Source organism: Falco peregrinus, chromosome Z, assembly GCF_023634155.1.
Source record: "Falco peregrinus isolate bFalPer1 chromosome Z, bFalPer1.pri, whole genome shotgun sequence".
In the NCBI taxonomy this organism is placed as follows: Eukaryota; Metazoa; Chordata; class Aves; order Falconiformes; family Falconidae; genus Falco; species Falco peregrinus.
The window spans coordinates 7,675,683-7,692,541 of NC_073739.1; the positions used below are offsets into that span (position 1 = coordinate 7,675,683).

The following is a 16,859-nucleotide window of genomic DNA, read 5'->3' on the forward strand; positions in this document are numbered from 1 at the left end:
ACTTATCCAAAGACTACATGCTTCACGCTGTAAAAATCCTCTCCCCAAAATCAAAAAGCCTTAAAGGCAGTCTCAGATAAAAGCCTAACACCAGAGAAAGTGGGCAAGTACAATTAAACAATAAGACGATATCAGTTGGAATGATGGGCTGTAGTTTCAGCACAGCAGAAGCTCAAACGTGGTTGAGGTTTTCGTATACATTAAAGCACAATGAAGTAGCTTTGCATATATTTACAAGAAGGTCCCTCAGCATGAAAGCCACCACAGGATAAAGTATGAAGATGCTGCTTTGAAAATGCAGCATATAGATAATGGAAGCAGTATCCTAGACTGGATATGGAAGTTGATTTGGGTTTTTTTTGTTTGTTTGTTTTTTGGTTTTTTGGGTTTGTTTTTGTTTTTTTTTTTTTGTCTAAAGAAAAAGAACAGGGAAAGCAAGTGTATATGTGGGGGTACACCTGAATGCGAAATAAGCTGCTTACAGCCAATGATTCAGGTGCTTAGGTATCAGGCAAACAGCAAGGAAAATAATCCCGACTGGAATTTTAGGGTGAAGATGGGAAACTTTTATTAAGCTTTTCCTCAGTTACCCACACGGTCAAGGTTTGTATTTGCAAAGGAGAAGAAGGAAAGTATACACCTGAATCTCATGCTTAACTACAGCTTGGCTGTGTAAAAAAAGAGCTTTCCAAAGAGGGAAGAAGCCAAAGAAGGGAAGATTGGTACCTCCAGGGATTTGGGCCAACCCTGAAATTTCCTGGAAGGGTAAGAAGGTGTGAGGAAGATCTGAGGGACAGCTATGATGGAAGAAGCAGTAACGAAAACATGAGGAGCATGGTGAGAAGACAGTTGCAATAAAAAGGCAATAAACTGAATAAATCACAGTGTGGAGTAAATTATTTAACTCATATTTCAAGTTGTGACAGTAATGACAAACACTATAAATGCTAGCCAAGACAGAGATGCTCTCCCTCCCACCTATTTTTATTTCCTCCACTAATTGAAGAGAACAACCTTTGCCTGTGGCACAGAATACAAGTGTATGCATTATTTTCATGTGAGGCTACAAATATATAAGTAGAAAGCTGTAGAATAAATTATTCCCAGAACCCAAGGAAACCTTGTCTGATGGAAATTAACAACCAAGTTGCATGCTACAGCATGGCTCATTCCCATCTCTGGACTTCCTTTGGACACCCAAGTGTTTGGAAGTTAGTGTTGGCATCGGCCTTCCACAATCAAATCTAGCACACTAAGCAACTGTGTTCCACAATTAGTCCAATAACTCTGTAATGCTTTGTCATGCATTATAAGAAGCCATAAATCGGATAGTTCAATGGGGCTACATTAATGATATTAGGAAGGCATGTAATTTGTTTCATACCTTATACAAATGACAATTAAATCGATATTTAGACAAAGCTGTCCAGGGGTCATATCTCCCAAACTGCAGTATTGATTCAGACTACATCAGAGGTTAATGTGCATATTATTAACTTTAATGATAAAGAATAATTGTTTTAAACACATTGTGAATTACAGTTAGGGCTGATGTTTACCTTCTCTGGTAAACAATATACTGCTGAATCTTTCCCATAAAACTTGAGAGATGATTAATTCATTAGCCAGCAGAGATGGATATATCACACATCTCCATGTTCTCCTACTTCACAAGCCTAAAAGGCGGTAGGCAACTTAAACAATTCATATTTACTTCAGTTCTTTACGTTCCAGTATTTGAAAACAAAACACACAAGAAGGCAGAATAGCAAGGCAGAACAGGTGAGCTAGGTAGGATTACTGATTTCATTTTTTAAACCACCATCAATCATATTTGCATATGATGGTACAATGCAATTTGTGCTTATTAATTGTACACAAATGCAGGAAAATGGACTGCAGTGTCTAAAGGCCATCCTCTGTAAACAAAGATAAGGTATTTACTACATTCATTTATTTTCTAAATTTGTTGACATGTACTTTTTCAATGACTCCTTACAGATTTATATGGACATCAATCCACTTAAGAAAGCTAAATAACACGTAACATTAATCACAGAGGTCCTTGATCAAATCAAAGACAAACTGTTCAGAACTAAAAAATATCCCCCCTCCCCCCGCCCCCCTCAACATTTCCTGTCTCCTCCCTCCTCCAACTTGAAAACTGTTCGAGACCAAATTTGACAAAAGGAAAGATTGTGAAATGGTACAAGGGAAGGCCCAAATGTCATGGTTGACAAGTGGAAGTTTCACGGCATTGAATACCTCTACTAAGGTATACTGGTTTTTACCGTATGAGGAGGCTATGAAGTTCCCATATGCAAAGCCCTTCACCATTGCCTATGGGCACTTCTTCCATATGCTAAAACACTCATAACCAAGCTGGGTATCTGAAAGGCAACACTCTTCGCTGACGTGCTAAACATATGGTATGTGCAAACGATATTTGGATACCAACCCAAATAAGTGAACATGATCCAGCAAGACAAAGCCAGAGCAATGTACAAGTACTTGGTGAAACTCATATCCATCTGTCATCTTTCAAGTTCTCATTATTAGAAGGAATAACTGCAATCTTAACTGTTGCTGACAGCCACGGCAACCTGCTGCATGGCAAGAGTGTTCAAAATAATGGGATCATTCCCAATGAAAGCCTTAAGAGAGCACTAAAATAATAAAAGACATTGTCCTTTGGTCTCCATGGTCTCTAGGAGGACCAAGGAAATCTAGGAACTTACAATGCATATTCACCAGTGTATTACTCAAAACCAATACCTCAAGCACAACTCTAACCAAGGCAGCCTCAGACAACTTTTGTCTAGTTAATTCAACTAGCAATTTCCAACAAGACACAGATAAATGGTTTTCCTCATTTTTATGTGAAAGAACCATGTGTTCTGAAAAGCATGTGCTGTCCATCTAGCAGCTCTAAAACTATACTTAAAAACCTTCAATTAGTCTTGTGTTGCCTAAGCTCAGTTACATCATTGCAAATTATGTTGTCATCACAAGTATGCCTTTCACTACAGAGTAAATCACGACTGTCATATACCACCTGTCATACGTCAAGATATTCTACTCAAATTCCTCTGTCTACTGAGGATGTTCCAACTAGCTCTCTGCTCTCTGCCTTCCGCAGGCCTCCAGCTACTGTTCCAGTGGCTTTAGAGGTACTAAACGCTGTTGATCAGGAGGGCAGCCACAAACTTCTGAATACAGCCCAAAATATGTGCTCAGTGCTATCCAAGTGTAAGAGACCACCACATGCTTAAGGCACTCACACATTAAAAGCACGCTCCCAGCACAGCCGTAAACAGCACTTAACGATTTTGAGCAATCCCATGACTTCAATGGGACTAAACACTGTTTGAAGGAATTAATGATACAAGTAGGTAACAAAAAACAGTGAAAGGTACCCTCCAACTTATTGAAATCACACCTGCAGTAAAAGCTCAATAAGAAGTAAACTGAATCTTATTAATCCATTCTGGTGCTGTAATGCCTCATGCTTTTTGGACTCTACTTGTACAGTCCTAAGGGCTCCTGAAATGACAGAAATAAAAGTGCTAATTTACAAAATACATGTAATAATCTCGAAGGGAAAGCAGCTTGTCTTTCAACAGATCTCCCTCACCTTTGTTCTCCCCTCTACAGACCTGGACTACCTAAGAATGTCCCCTAGAAGGAATTCTACTTTTTAATGTAAGCTACCCCTGAAAAAAATTAAAAAACACTTATCTTTTGAAGCTTCCCATTTTATTCAGCATGCTGCCCATTGCATCTGCTTTGACAGATATCCTTGTTTGCGCTGCACTGTATTGAATTTAAACTTTAAACAGGCGTCAAGACAGGAGCGCAAACTGAACTATTTTACTTGGATCTCAGTATTTTACTTCAATCAGCATTGCGTCCCTCATGTTGCACACTATACACACCTTAATTAAAAATTAAGTCTTTTGCTTGTCACCTTACTTCTCAGAAATAATGCATGCCCCTGGATGAATGGTACACCCACGAGCTGAAACCAGCCCAACTCTGCAAGAGTGGTTAAGTTGCAAGAGAGGCTACCCAGGAACTAGAGAGGTCTCATTTGTTATTTGCTTCACAACCCAAAGTCTCCCACAGCCCAGGAAGTCCCTCACAACAGAAATAAAGTCAGTTCAGAGCCGGGATCCATTACCCGGACCTCAGGAGGCTGGCCACTGGAACAAAATTTTTCTGCTGCAGTTATCTAAAATACACTTTTTTATCATAGAAAAGAGACTTCCATAGTGACAATTTTTAACTGCTTCTCAAAATATTTAGAAAATCAAAACAACAAAACCTCAACCTCTGCACAATTTTAGGTTCTGAATTTTCTTCTCAAGTTGCCACAGCACCACATCGCCTAACAGTTTTGCAGTCTTTTCTGCTTGGAAAAGTTTGGGAAAGGCCCTTTCCACCAGTTCAAAGGCCACAGGACCTCCACATTTGTAGGTCAGCTGGCTGGCTTTGCTGGAACTGATCAGTGAGCACCAATGATGTGAAGTGGCTTGTGAACCCTTGCGAACTGATGTTCTAGGGCTGCAGAACAGGTCTCAGACATATGCCACTGCAGCCTACCTTCCAGGCTGGAGGTGAGCTCGGCACTGTCCAGTCTAGTGGGCAAGTAAAACAAAATGTTGGGCATCGTCTCAAATTCAACTCCAAAAGCACTGCTTTTTTTTCGCAAGAGATCATATGACATGTGACTGACTCAGATGCAAGTATCTTTTGTTTGTATAAATATGAACTTTACCTGAATATTAGAGCTGTCAAACTGCAATACAATATAATTAATACTTCTGGGTAAGTTAAACAGATATGTCCTTCAGTGGTTCCTGAGGGGGAAGTTGTCTAATAAAAATTTTTGATTCTCGGTAGATTGTTTTCCCAGCAAAAATTCATTTTGGGGCACAGCAATGCTTCCAAACAGGGACCTCAACTCAATGTAATTGCACTTCTGCATGCACTTTCTAGCTCCACTTGTACACAAAGCAGAGTCTTCCTTGATGAAAAGCTATCAAAGCTTAAATCTACATTTCTTGCTTGCCATGTTTTGTACAAGTTAAACTGTGATGTCCTTTATTAGAAAACTCTATTAAGTACATGCTTTTGTCTCCAGAAAACTGCATGTTGTCTGCATATTGCTCGTTTAGTATCATAAAAAAAGGAGACTTTAGTTAACAAACATATGGAAACATCCATATTTCATACAGTAAGACGATTCCCCGTTTTAGAGAGAAAAAAGACACCTGTGTACAGTCATAAACATAATGCTTTTCTGATTTCAGTCTTTGAAAAAACAGCCTGCAGGAAAGAAAATAATCAGAAAGACCATCAGTCACTGCAGAATGACTTTTTCTTTCTTAATCAGGGCTGCCGTGGACTCTTAGAAGGAACTCCCATTGATGCAATTGCTTTTCAGAGTAGATGCAAAGCAAGAAGTGTGTGGCAGACCCACCTGAAACACTTATTTCACTTCGTAAGGATTAACTTGCAAAGGACAGCAGACAGCATGGGGCTAGCTCCCTGTGAGCCCTGCGGAGATATTTCTACCACAGCTACAGAAAGCACGCATTGCTTCAGTGTATGTCCAGAGACACAAATAATTTTCTAGTTTTGTTTCTTCAGTAGTTTTCTCAACAAAAGCAACCATGTGGCAGGCTAAATATAGATTGACGTTTAGCATTTACCTGCCACTGATCAGTCTGTAAAGCCATATAAACTGACAGGTCAACTCTAGCATTGGCTAGACCATGAAACTGATTGCAAGCAAATAACTAACTTTGTTTTGAACTGTTACACAATTTTTTGCATTGTTCACATTACATTATCAAAACCAAACTGCAATCACTAAGACAACTGAAAACATTTTGGACAGTATAAAAAATTAATGAAGACACTTCAGTTCCACTTCTACTATTTTTAAAAGTCAAGCTCACAAACCCTGACTTCACAAAGTTCAACCAAGTTTAATGTGGTTATGAAAGCTGAAATATTGCTTGAATATTTCATAGGCTATTATGGTTCTCCCCTACCGCTGGCCATGCCTGTCTATTACGGATCTAAGTCCTCACAGCCAAAAAAGGCCTTTATTTTTTGGGAAGACAAGACAGCCAGTTCATGACTCTTGGGGGGCAGTGCCACTCATGCAGACGCTAATGTCACTAATGTTGTTCCAAGCTCCCTGCCAGCCAGCTGCTTGCAACAGAGCAGTTGGTCTGACCTTTGGCCAGGAGCAGGAATGGCTCAATAGCATGAGAAGCTGCCTTATCTAATGGATTAAGTACAGGACCCAAGCCAAATGCCAGCTTTGACAAGGACTTGCTCTGTCGGCCTTAGCTGAGTCAGTTAACCTTTCTTAGTTTCCCATCTTTAAAATGGCAATGATAATTCCTCTTTACCAGCACTGCTGCAAACGTGTTGCAACGGACTGGTATCTCGAATGCATGAGATACCTTTACCAGGTGATTCTGTGTAGTGCTACAATCATTTTAAACTCATTTCCACACAATATTTACAGAAAAAAAAATATTAATAATCACAAGTCATCCTTTCACTGTATATTTAATTCTAAATCCTATGGGTCACCAAAAATGTCTTTTAAATCCTAATTTTGCCAGGATTAGTACCCTAACACTGCCACTTTCTTAAAAAAAAAGTAGCTTTGCAGTAAACGATATCAGACTGATGTCTTCAGTCGACCTGTAAGATAGGACCAGGTGAAATTTTATCTGCCATAGAAGATGGCCCATCTAGTAGATTTCCGTACTTTGTGAAGATAATTCAAGTGTATATTGAAATCTGGTTGCACTAATTGACAGAGAAAATTACTTTTAGAACCATATTTCCAAAGGGCCTCTGAATTTATTCCTTCAATTTTCCATGCATGGGCTTCCATACCTTTGTGAATTTAACGTTTGTGTACATCACTCTGACATTTCCTAGCATTTGAAGAACAATTTCAAAGACTATTTTTGCACATGTGGTATTAGGACATTTTAGTAGAACAGATTTTAGAAAACTAATTTACATTCTGCATATTTAGCCGTCTTGGTATCTTGATCCTACTTTCAAGTGCTTTAATCAAAATTTTAACATGGAATTTTCTTAGAAGAGAGGCTGAATTCCAGACATAAAACTGAAAAAGAGTAAGGAAAAAAAAATAATAAATCTGCCTCATTTTTTATGCTTAGTTTCTGTTCTTCAGAGGATGAGATGCCTGAAAAGCTTTTGGCTCTAAACCTAAATGCTACTGAGCTCTTTAGTAAAATCTGCACGACATACCAGGTTCTGAAATCACGGCACCCAAAAAAGCTGCAGACAATTGATTAATAATGAGGTCAGAAATACAAATAAATTTACTTCTAATGAAGACTGGAGACACAGTAATCAAAGTGTTAAAAATTCATTTCATGCACATCTCATTTGCCTCTTAGCTGATATTTATCACATAATTCTGTGAGAAAGTAGAGGCCTAAGATGCTCCAGATAAATGTCTCAATTAATTGTACAGAGGTAGCCCTCTTTGAGCTGAACCAGAGCTGTGAGCTCTTTATTAAAAGCACTATTCTGTAGCCTGTAACCTTGTTCCTTGACTCCTCTCTAGTTTCCAATTTAAACAAGTCCCCATGCGGCCCGCTCTAAAGGGCTTTGTCTCCCTGTCATTGTTAAGAGAGCCGAGGCATCCTGGAAGTGTGAAATCAGACCTCATGAGCTGAACGGTTCCCCAGGGAACGCCGGACTGCGCAGAAGGTCAAAGTCATGGGCTGGACCATCTGAAAGCGTCTGATCGCCGGTCTGTGACACAGCGAGTGGGGTGGGGGCAGGGGGAGAGGGGAGCCAGGGGGCTGGAATGAAACACATCTTAATTAAAGCCCAAAGACAGCAAAACAAACTGTTTTCGAGGCAGGCTGTCACAAGGAGCTTGGGTTTTGCTCTGCTAATGAATCCAAGTTGCTAACTATTATTCCTTAAAACAACAGCACTTTCGCCAAAGCCGACCAGACCTGTGGCACATCTTTTCCCACTCTGCTTGCCTCTCATCAGTGATAAGGCAGAGGTTTTGAGTTTTATTTCCTGGTACAAGGAAAAGGAGGGTTGCATCTTTGCCCTGGTTATAGGAGGTGCAGCCGCTGCCTGCAAAGCCGGCGGCAGCCTCCCACCACGACCCACCTACACTTGACATGGCTGCACAGGGAACATGCCGACACCCCTATGGCCTGAATTGGCATGGTGCCTGTGGCACTGCATTGGGTCTGTTGCCTTCCAAACCTCATACAAATTAGGTGAACACAATATGGATTAATTTCAGAGTCCAACTGGCAAGATGAGCCCATTATAATTTGCGTTTTACTGCACCATCAGTATATTCCTTCACGTAGAAGGAGGCCACTGTAGGCACAGGCGCTGCTATGCCAGGACCCCACCAGCAGCCCAGCCCTCGCGAAGGCCCACCAGCCTCCCAGAGGAGCCGCAAGTGAGCCAAGACTGGGGGCAAGGGGGAAAGATACCTTCTTTGGCTGAGGATTTAGGAGGAAAAGAGCCCTGCAACAAGTCACTAAAACACAATGGAAGATTTGATTTAAATGAAACTTTCCTCTCAGGGAGAAAAGGAAAAAGTGACCACCACAAGCAAACATCTTTCCATTTGTTAGATTAGTTTCAAAAAAACATATTAAAAATATGTGTTTTCCAGGAAGGGGTACTTGCTATGACTGCAGTTTCCAACAGAACCTAATTTTGCATTGGCGGAAGCCCTAAAATTTTGTCTGGGCCACGGAAAGATGCTGTTTTTCTGGAGCAAACATCCTCATAGCCCCTGCCATTCTCCCTAAGGCCCTGGTCCTGGAAGACATCCTTTCTTTCAGCTCTCCCCAAAAGCACTGTGAACCTTCAAGCACCGTCGGGGAATCTGCCAATCGCTCAGTGGTCCTCCCTCTCCTAGACCTCCCTTGCAAGCAGGCTGAGTGAGGAGAAGTCTCACATTGTCCTTTTCTGGGGTATTTTGAAAACCCAGTTGTGGCACATTCAAGTGCCCCATTTTCAAACTGGTGGTGCCCACTTCCTCCCCTGCTCACGTCAACCAAAACTTCAGCCCTGCCTGGCATCTTGTTCAACACATGTACGTCGGGGGTGTGTGCTGTAAACAGCATCCTGAACCACCAACTTAAATCTCCCTCTTAAAAAACCCACATGACAAACACCACCCCATCGCACCCCGTACTAACCTTAAAAATTTGAAGTGCACTGTCCGACACTGGTCTATTGAGACTGGAGAAAAAACTACCCACAACTATCAACAGTTTATTAGGGGCTTTACTGAAGTGACCTACTGTAGTAGCATTCAGCTGAACAAGGCTATGGGCTTTCTGTGGAAGGGAGAAGAATTGAGGGTTTCATTAAAAAGTAATTTGTGCTTTTTACTCATTCATTCAACGGGAGTCTCAATTGCTCTTTATTCACACAGAGTTAATACAGTATTACAATGCTGCTCAATGAATGTATGGTAACAAAAGAAAAATTTCACATTTTGAAAGGGAAAAAAAAAGTCCTTTGCAACTGTAGTAAGATTGATGACTACTTAAAAGATTACAGAAATCTTTTTCTGTCTGTGCTTATGCTTAATGATGGAATATTAAGGATTTTTAAAATCCATTCAGCCCAAACTAATAAATTTTGATTTATTGCTTCACATGAAAAGATTGCTGAAAGTGAAATGGGATATCTTCAGCAGACAGGAAACGGAGCAAACCACACAGGTACCATACAGGTGTGTCAGCTACTTTTCAGACTCAGGGGAGGGCAAAAGATTAACTCTGCAAAAATGATACAGTAAGAAGAGCAAACTACTCCATAGCTTTTACTCATACAAGCAATCCTTAGTCGTGTAAGCTGTACCACTGATGACAGTGCTCTCCACACTGACTAATAAATATTGCTCAGTCAAAGGAAGGTGGAGGGTCAAGTTTTACACAATTTTGCAAACATGATTTATTGACAATCACCAAATAACTACTTAGAGTTATTTCTAAATATTAGTATTCAAAGTTTAATCTTAAATGGACGAGCTGTATATACCCACAAGTTGCTAAAAATAGCTATAAATTACTGCAGCATTTAATAAAAGCCCTTTGTCCTCTTTTCAAAAGACCAGGTGATTTCGTCCAAAATATACAATGACTTCTGTAATGTCTGGAATGCACAGCCATTTCACAAACCATATCTGCTGTTTAAATGTTTTTTTCTTGCTAATAAACAAAACATGTGGGAGACAGGAAGGTACTGAATGTTTTTCCCCTGTCTTCCTGACCATCGCTTTAAATGCAATATCGGAAAATTTTTGGTAGCCCTGTACATCTTTAATTGAATCAAATGTATTTCCAAAAAATTTGTTCAACCAGCACAAATGACATGTTGATCTGGAAAAGTCGAAGACTGAACGAGGTCAGGGACTGAATTATCCCATTTGCCCCTGAATAACTTAATCTCTCTCTCTGTTCAGACCACATTGGATTATAAGGTCAAAGCAGAGAGGAATCTTTAGAAGCATTTCTCCAACCTCCCTGAAAATAGAATCTGTTATTTTGCGTGCCACAAACTGGATGATCAGTTTCAACAATAAAATGTCTGCTCTGTTACATTCTCTGAGAAAAAAAAAAAAAATACCGGTACTCAAGCTAATTTTTAAAAAAAACAACTGCTCCTATTAACAAAACATTTAAGTCCAAATTGTAGTTAAAGCAGCTAGATTAATATAGTTTCTTTTTTTGCTTGTTTTTTGCTGTTGTTTGTTTTTTTTTTTAAAGCAGAGATGGCTATTTTCTGAAGCAGTTCATTTTGCTCCATTCAACTTGTGCAGCGTGAAGGTGATTGTACTTCCAGGAGGTAACTTGGACATTTCTGGAGAAATATAGTCAGTATGGCTGAAGTACTTTTTTTTTGTTATTTTGAAAAGCAAAAGGTTATATTATCCATTCAGCTTATTTCACATAAAATAGAAAACAAAAAAAAGATTTTATTTCCCTTCTTAAACAGATAAGCAATAGTTATAGGAAACTGCATTTATTCTAAATGTCTGAAACCAACAGCAGCCTTGCTAACTATCTGGCAGATAGCAAGTGGTTCTTTTGGCAACAACTTTAAAGTAGTATGTAAGTCTAGCACCTTTTGCCTTGTCCTCTGGAATTCAGCTTTATTTCAGATAATTTTTTATATTTTAATCCACTAGAAAAAGAAGTCTTTCCCATGTATCTTTTCCAGGAACTCTGATCAAGAACGTGTATTTCACCCTTCTGAGAAATAATAACCTTTTTGGGCTCTGCTGGCATTAGAATGACCTGTTGCCTTGCTTACAAAACTTTTGTTTGTTCGTCTGCAGGTTTTTTCCTCAATGAGCAGAAGGTGAGACTGTATAAACAGACAATATTATTTGGATAAACTTATGTTTTAAACATTTATTTTTCCCTTTGAAAAAGGACCAGTCTTAATATGGTATTTAGTGTCACAGAAACTAAATGAATACTTGCCTGTGACGTCCGCTGCCATCAATGCTTCTGCCCTGATGACCTTCACCTGAAGAAATCCCACATCCTTCATGTTACGGAACATCGTCATTGGACTCTAAAAAAATTATAAAAAGAAAAATAATTCTGGATGGCAAAAGAGACAAACCAAAATCAATATCAATAGCCTCCTCCCTAGCCCACATACAAGTTAGCATAAATCTAACTTACTCATATTCTAAATATCATTTTCTGAAGAATGTATAGTTGTCAGAGTTTCTTTCAGTATTTTGTAACTTTAACTTAACAATTAAAAAAATTAAAGGAAAATATCAGAATATAAATTATTAAGTATAACACTAATTCTACTGAATTAATCCCCTAACAGTACATGAGCAACTGTCCATCAAAATTTTAAATGACAGAAGTGTATTAACAAAATTAACATAAACAATAAAATACTTCCTTTCCCCAAATACTTCTGTGAGATCAATGTTCACATTTGCCCTTTGATGGCCCCAATAATATTTTAAACAGTGACTTCGGGCCAGTGTTGCTTTTGTTGTAGTGGAGCATCATATGCAAGCTTGCATATAGCTTGCAAATAATGTGAGCAAAAACAATCCAAAGAGGATTATGACAACTTAATAATAATCACATGCAAAAAAGATCCAAAAAATGAAAAAGATACTCCAATTCCATTGTAGGAAGCTTTTACTATAAAAAATTGTTTTAACATAAATTTCTGCAGTAGCTACACATATTAAAAAGAGGAAAAAAATTAAAAGAGGAGACTAATACTCGCATTTATTCATCCAAATTAGTTTTAGAAAGCTGCTTGGAAAATGTGTTCTGTTGCTGCTCTTTTTTCAAATAACTAAAAGTAACAAACTGGGAGTATTGCACCAGTTAGGTGTGATATGCTAAAATTCTCAGGCTCTAACTTTGAATATAATTTAAAAGTTGCAGATTTTCAAATTATAGAACATCGAATGCAACTCTGAATCTGCAATCAGTTAATAACAAAACCGGTATTACCGTTCAGTTTTTAGATAACCTAGGGGAGGAACTAAAAAAGAGAAGACTAAAACTAGATTTTCAAATCCATTTTAAATCCTCTCTGTGTGTGTGTATATATATATGTGGCCTAATTTTTTGTTGCTTTTGCAGGTTTTGTTCATAAATACTAGCACATACCTTTATTTTGAAGTATTTTAAAATCTGAACTAATGCATTTAAATGCTGTGGCCTTTTATAAACTTTTAATACAGTGCAAGTGAAATGTTTTCCATTGCTTATGATAACGACCAGATTTCTAGAAAACGCAAACATCAGGTAAAGCACCAAGTCAACAATTCTTTAATTTCTTATGAAGGCAAAATCAACTGTTATGGAAAAACCAGAATAAATAACATCACTGATGAAAACCACAGGTGCTCCTTAAGTGAAATATTAAATGTCAGCTTGCAAAAACTGCAGTAGGTTTATGCACAACCTATCCATTAAAATGTTAGACACACAATATGCATCCCTGTCTTTTTATTAATGAGACAACTCCAACAGTTAAATCACACTGATATGAATTTCACAAGCCCCAACTTGACCATTTACTGCCTATAGTGAAGGTTTGACCTTAGTACACCCAACTGCAGAATACAGTTAAGTGTAGTATCCCACACGCTACGTATGTACGAATACACAGATGCACGTTATCATGGTGCAATGATTCCTATGTTTTTATCATTTTTAATATGTTAATCATCAGAAATGCAGCTTATAAATTTCAATGGCCAACTTTAATCAGCATAGTCTCAAGGCCTTGCTTACGTGCTTACAAGCTGAGGGTGGCAGAGACGATGCTACAGATAGCAGGGTGATAATTCAGAAGCATGTTGGCACCGTCCCTCATTTATTACAATAACAATCAAGGTTTGGAAGCTTCTTATCAGAATTGGTACCACAACAGAGGTAATGCGGTTTTAATACCACGATGAAAGTGAAAGGATTTACAAAAATGTTTCCACATTTTACCCAAGTTTCCCCATGACTAAAACACCAAGCCACGGACGGGAAACAAAGCAAAAACCAAATACAGAAGAAGGAAGCCAAGCCGTACAGCCCCCTTTTTCCAAATTTCACCCTGGTAAGCACATCTTGCAAAGGTGCCAGCACTGTATTTCACTTTTCTACCTTTGTTAGCATCCCACAGAATAATTATTTTTGAACTTTTTAGTTCCAGCAAGTCAGATGGCTCAGATTCATTTGCTGCACATCATGACTGTGGAGGCTGCTGAAAATGTATACAATGCCACAGCAGAGGCTCTGGGAGAAGCAAATGACTTTCATACATTACTTTAAATACATAACTTTAAGTAATGATTTATCAGATGATATTCTGTCTTCTTCTTTATGATTATTGTTGAAGGCCTCAAAACCTGCACGGTTTCTGAAGCCTGAAATTTCCATAGCAGTGGAATCCGTGATTTGCTGTGAATCTTTTCAACCCTCAATAGATGGGAAAAGATTGAAATGCTCTGGAGATGAGTCCTCTTTATTTTTTTAATGAAAGGCTGTATAATATATTTTCTGTATGGCTGCAGCAGCTGTCAGGGAGAGCATCTCAGTTCAGCTCTATTATGGGAGAAGCAATACCCCATCCTATGGCATCGAGATACACTGAGGGGCCAGTACTGATTGACAGCTTGTCACCATGACGTCTTATTCCATCTCTGTTATGGAGAAAATTAATGTCACACCACCAGCCTTATGACTCGCTGTCATCTTAGAACTGCTCACCTTTTATCAATGCTCTAAATAACATTTCAAGCCCATCGTCTCACGGTGGACAATCTGGTCAAGGGACATTAAATCGGATGACTGTGAAATGTCATAATAAAAATGGAATGCTAACAACTTCTTCTCTAAACTAGCTCCTCTGGTTTTTAAACTGTGACAAGGGGGACCACGGGTTCAGCACACCCGTTCTGAAAAGGTCACACAATCTCTCTTGGTCTGTACCCATTAATGCGCCCCCCTCCTCACCCCAAAAGGAATTAATCTTTTCAGACAATTGTGGTAAAATAATGGTTCAAACAGTAATGCCTGTTTAATTTGTAAGGCTCTGATGTTCAGCTACAAATGGTTAAATGACAGTAATAGAGTCATTTTCCAAGGCTATTTGATCTGATAGCAAGGTCAGCTCATTAACTGTTTTTGGCTGCAGAAAGGGTGCAAAATACATTTCTCAAATGGAAGCCAGATTTTTTAAGAGGACAAAAAATAAACCCCAAAATGCAGCCACTCAATGGGGAACAATGCATCCTACTAATTGCACCACCTTTCTTTGTATCAGTTCTGAGGTAGAGATATAAATACTAAAGACAAACTAAACACAGTGAAAATAAACTATCTGAATTTCGTTAATCCTTGTCATTTCTTTCGTCTGCTGTCCACTGGTCATTTTAATAAAAACAACGAAATTTATCAAAAAGGTATATTGACGCTACAGTTTTCAAAAACACATAATGAGAAATTCATGCCTATGCAATATGAATACCTTCCAAAAATATAAAGGTTTCCAAATGCATACAGTAACGTAAATATGAGAAAAGACATGTATCCATGATTATGTAAGAAACTGAAATAAATAGATCAATCTTACGCCACATAATTATGCTTTACATAGGGGATGAAAAATTGGGAATTTAGGAAAAACCATTAACAACACACAGTCATAATATGTTTCTACGTTGATACTAAATTATCAAAACCATCAGTATCACTTGACTGCCATATCATCACACACAATAATCCACAGGAATACAGTAATGTTGCACCTGGTAGAAAGAAGCATATCACCTCGAAAACGTACCTGTCAGAAATTTATTATTTTTGTAAAGATCTATCCTGACAACCACAAACTGTCTTGGTGGATTCCAAAATGTGCAGTAACTCTCTTAATTGTAATTATTTTTCAGAGACGGTGCACAATACCTTAGCTCTCAGTTGGTTTAGGAATATTATGTTTAGCCTCACTAAGTCACCTCTATTAAACTGTGTTTACGATAACACTATTGGTGTATGAGTTGTACAAGCATTAGCCGACAGCTGATTCAGTGGAGATAGCCAGAATAAATTTGCTGAAGCGCACATCCTGCTAATCTGTTTGAAGAATATTGTACAGCATTAGTACTAGCACTTCATGTTATCTGCACAGCCTGATAAGGTACATCTTTATTAAATTCAGTTATTGAAAGGATGTCAGTCATGGAATAGGAATATTTTAAAATCTAAAAAAAAAAAAAAAAAAAAAAAAGGAGCTCTTTGTTAGTCAGAGCTTGGTTTAATGGCTGAGTGTCTAGAGAAGCCTTTCTAAACACCTGGCAGCATTGTACAATAACAGCTTTGTAATTTTAAGTGGAAATAGCTTTTTTTTTTTTCTCCTCCTTCTTTCTCCATGTGTAGTGAGACAGTTACTTTTAGTGATTTAGGTATTAGCAAATGCTGGAGTAAGAGCTCCCCTCTCTGTTGCTTTGGTAAAACTACACAGATTCCATGTAGTGTGAGGATGCTGGGAAATGAAAATAATTTGCTTCAGAATATTTAAAAATGTAAATACTGTTTAAAACAGTTATTTTGATGATGCAAAATACTGCTCCAGCCTCTAATGTCCAGACAAAAACCCCAAGTTTTCTTGCCTTCTAGTAGATGCTCAAAAAAAAAAAAAAAATCTGAAAACTTGGAACCTCAAACCACTTGGCATAAATACTCATTCAAAACTTTACTGTCACTGAGTGACCCCTTATTTATTTTGTCCTTGGCTAAAATTATCTGCAGGGCAGTAAAATTAACTTCCTTACGTTACATAATGGTATCAGATAGCTGAGTTACTATGTAAAAATACATCATAGTATAAAAAGGATTTGTAGCCTTCTTGATGTTACCTGCAGCAGCCGTGATATCAGTAACTGGTTTAAATGATTGTCATTGGTGAGTGTGATAAGGATATAAGGGGATATATTTAGATTTTCCCCCACGATAGTTATTATTTATATAAGCAAACATTTTGCAAACGAAAGACAAAAGAAAAGAACTCCATACATATCTCTTCAGTATCTCCTCTCGCTCCTTCTGGTCCTCCAGGGAGCTGACGGAGAAGTCAGAGATAGTGACTGCAGCTGAAGCTGTGAGAGTGACCAGCAACACCAGGCGTCCCTCTCCGTCCTCCAGCGGCACCTCCAACTTGTGGGTTTGTTCTTTACTCAGGGTCGAAAGGTCAATCTGGCACCTAGAAACAAACATTCTCCATCAGCATATGGTTTTCTTCACATCAAA

At 38.4% G+C, this 16,859-nt stretch overlaps 1 protein-coding gene across 9 annotated transcripts in view; it reads right to left on the reverse strand.

Annotated features, from left to right (window-relative positions):
- Nucleotides 1-16,859, reverse strand: part of MCTP1 (multiple C2 and transmembrane domain containing 1) — a 277,869-nt gene that overhangs the window by 99,760 nt on the left and 161,250 nt on the right. For all 9 annotated transcript variants that reach the window (XM_055791716.1, XM_055791714.1, XM_055791713.1 and 6 more), the window contains 2 exons: nucleotides 16,626-16,812; nucleotides 11,550-11,643 (listed from right to left, as the gene is read on the reverse strand). In XM_055791716.1, the coding sequence (XP_055647691.1) occupies nucleotides 11,550-11,643; nucleotides 16,626-16,812 (281 nt within the window). The remainder of the gene's footprint in view (nucleotides 1-11,549; nucleotides 11,644-16,625; nucleotides 16,813-16,859) is intronic.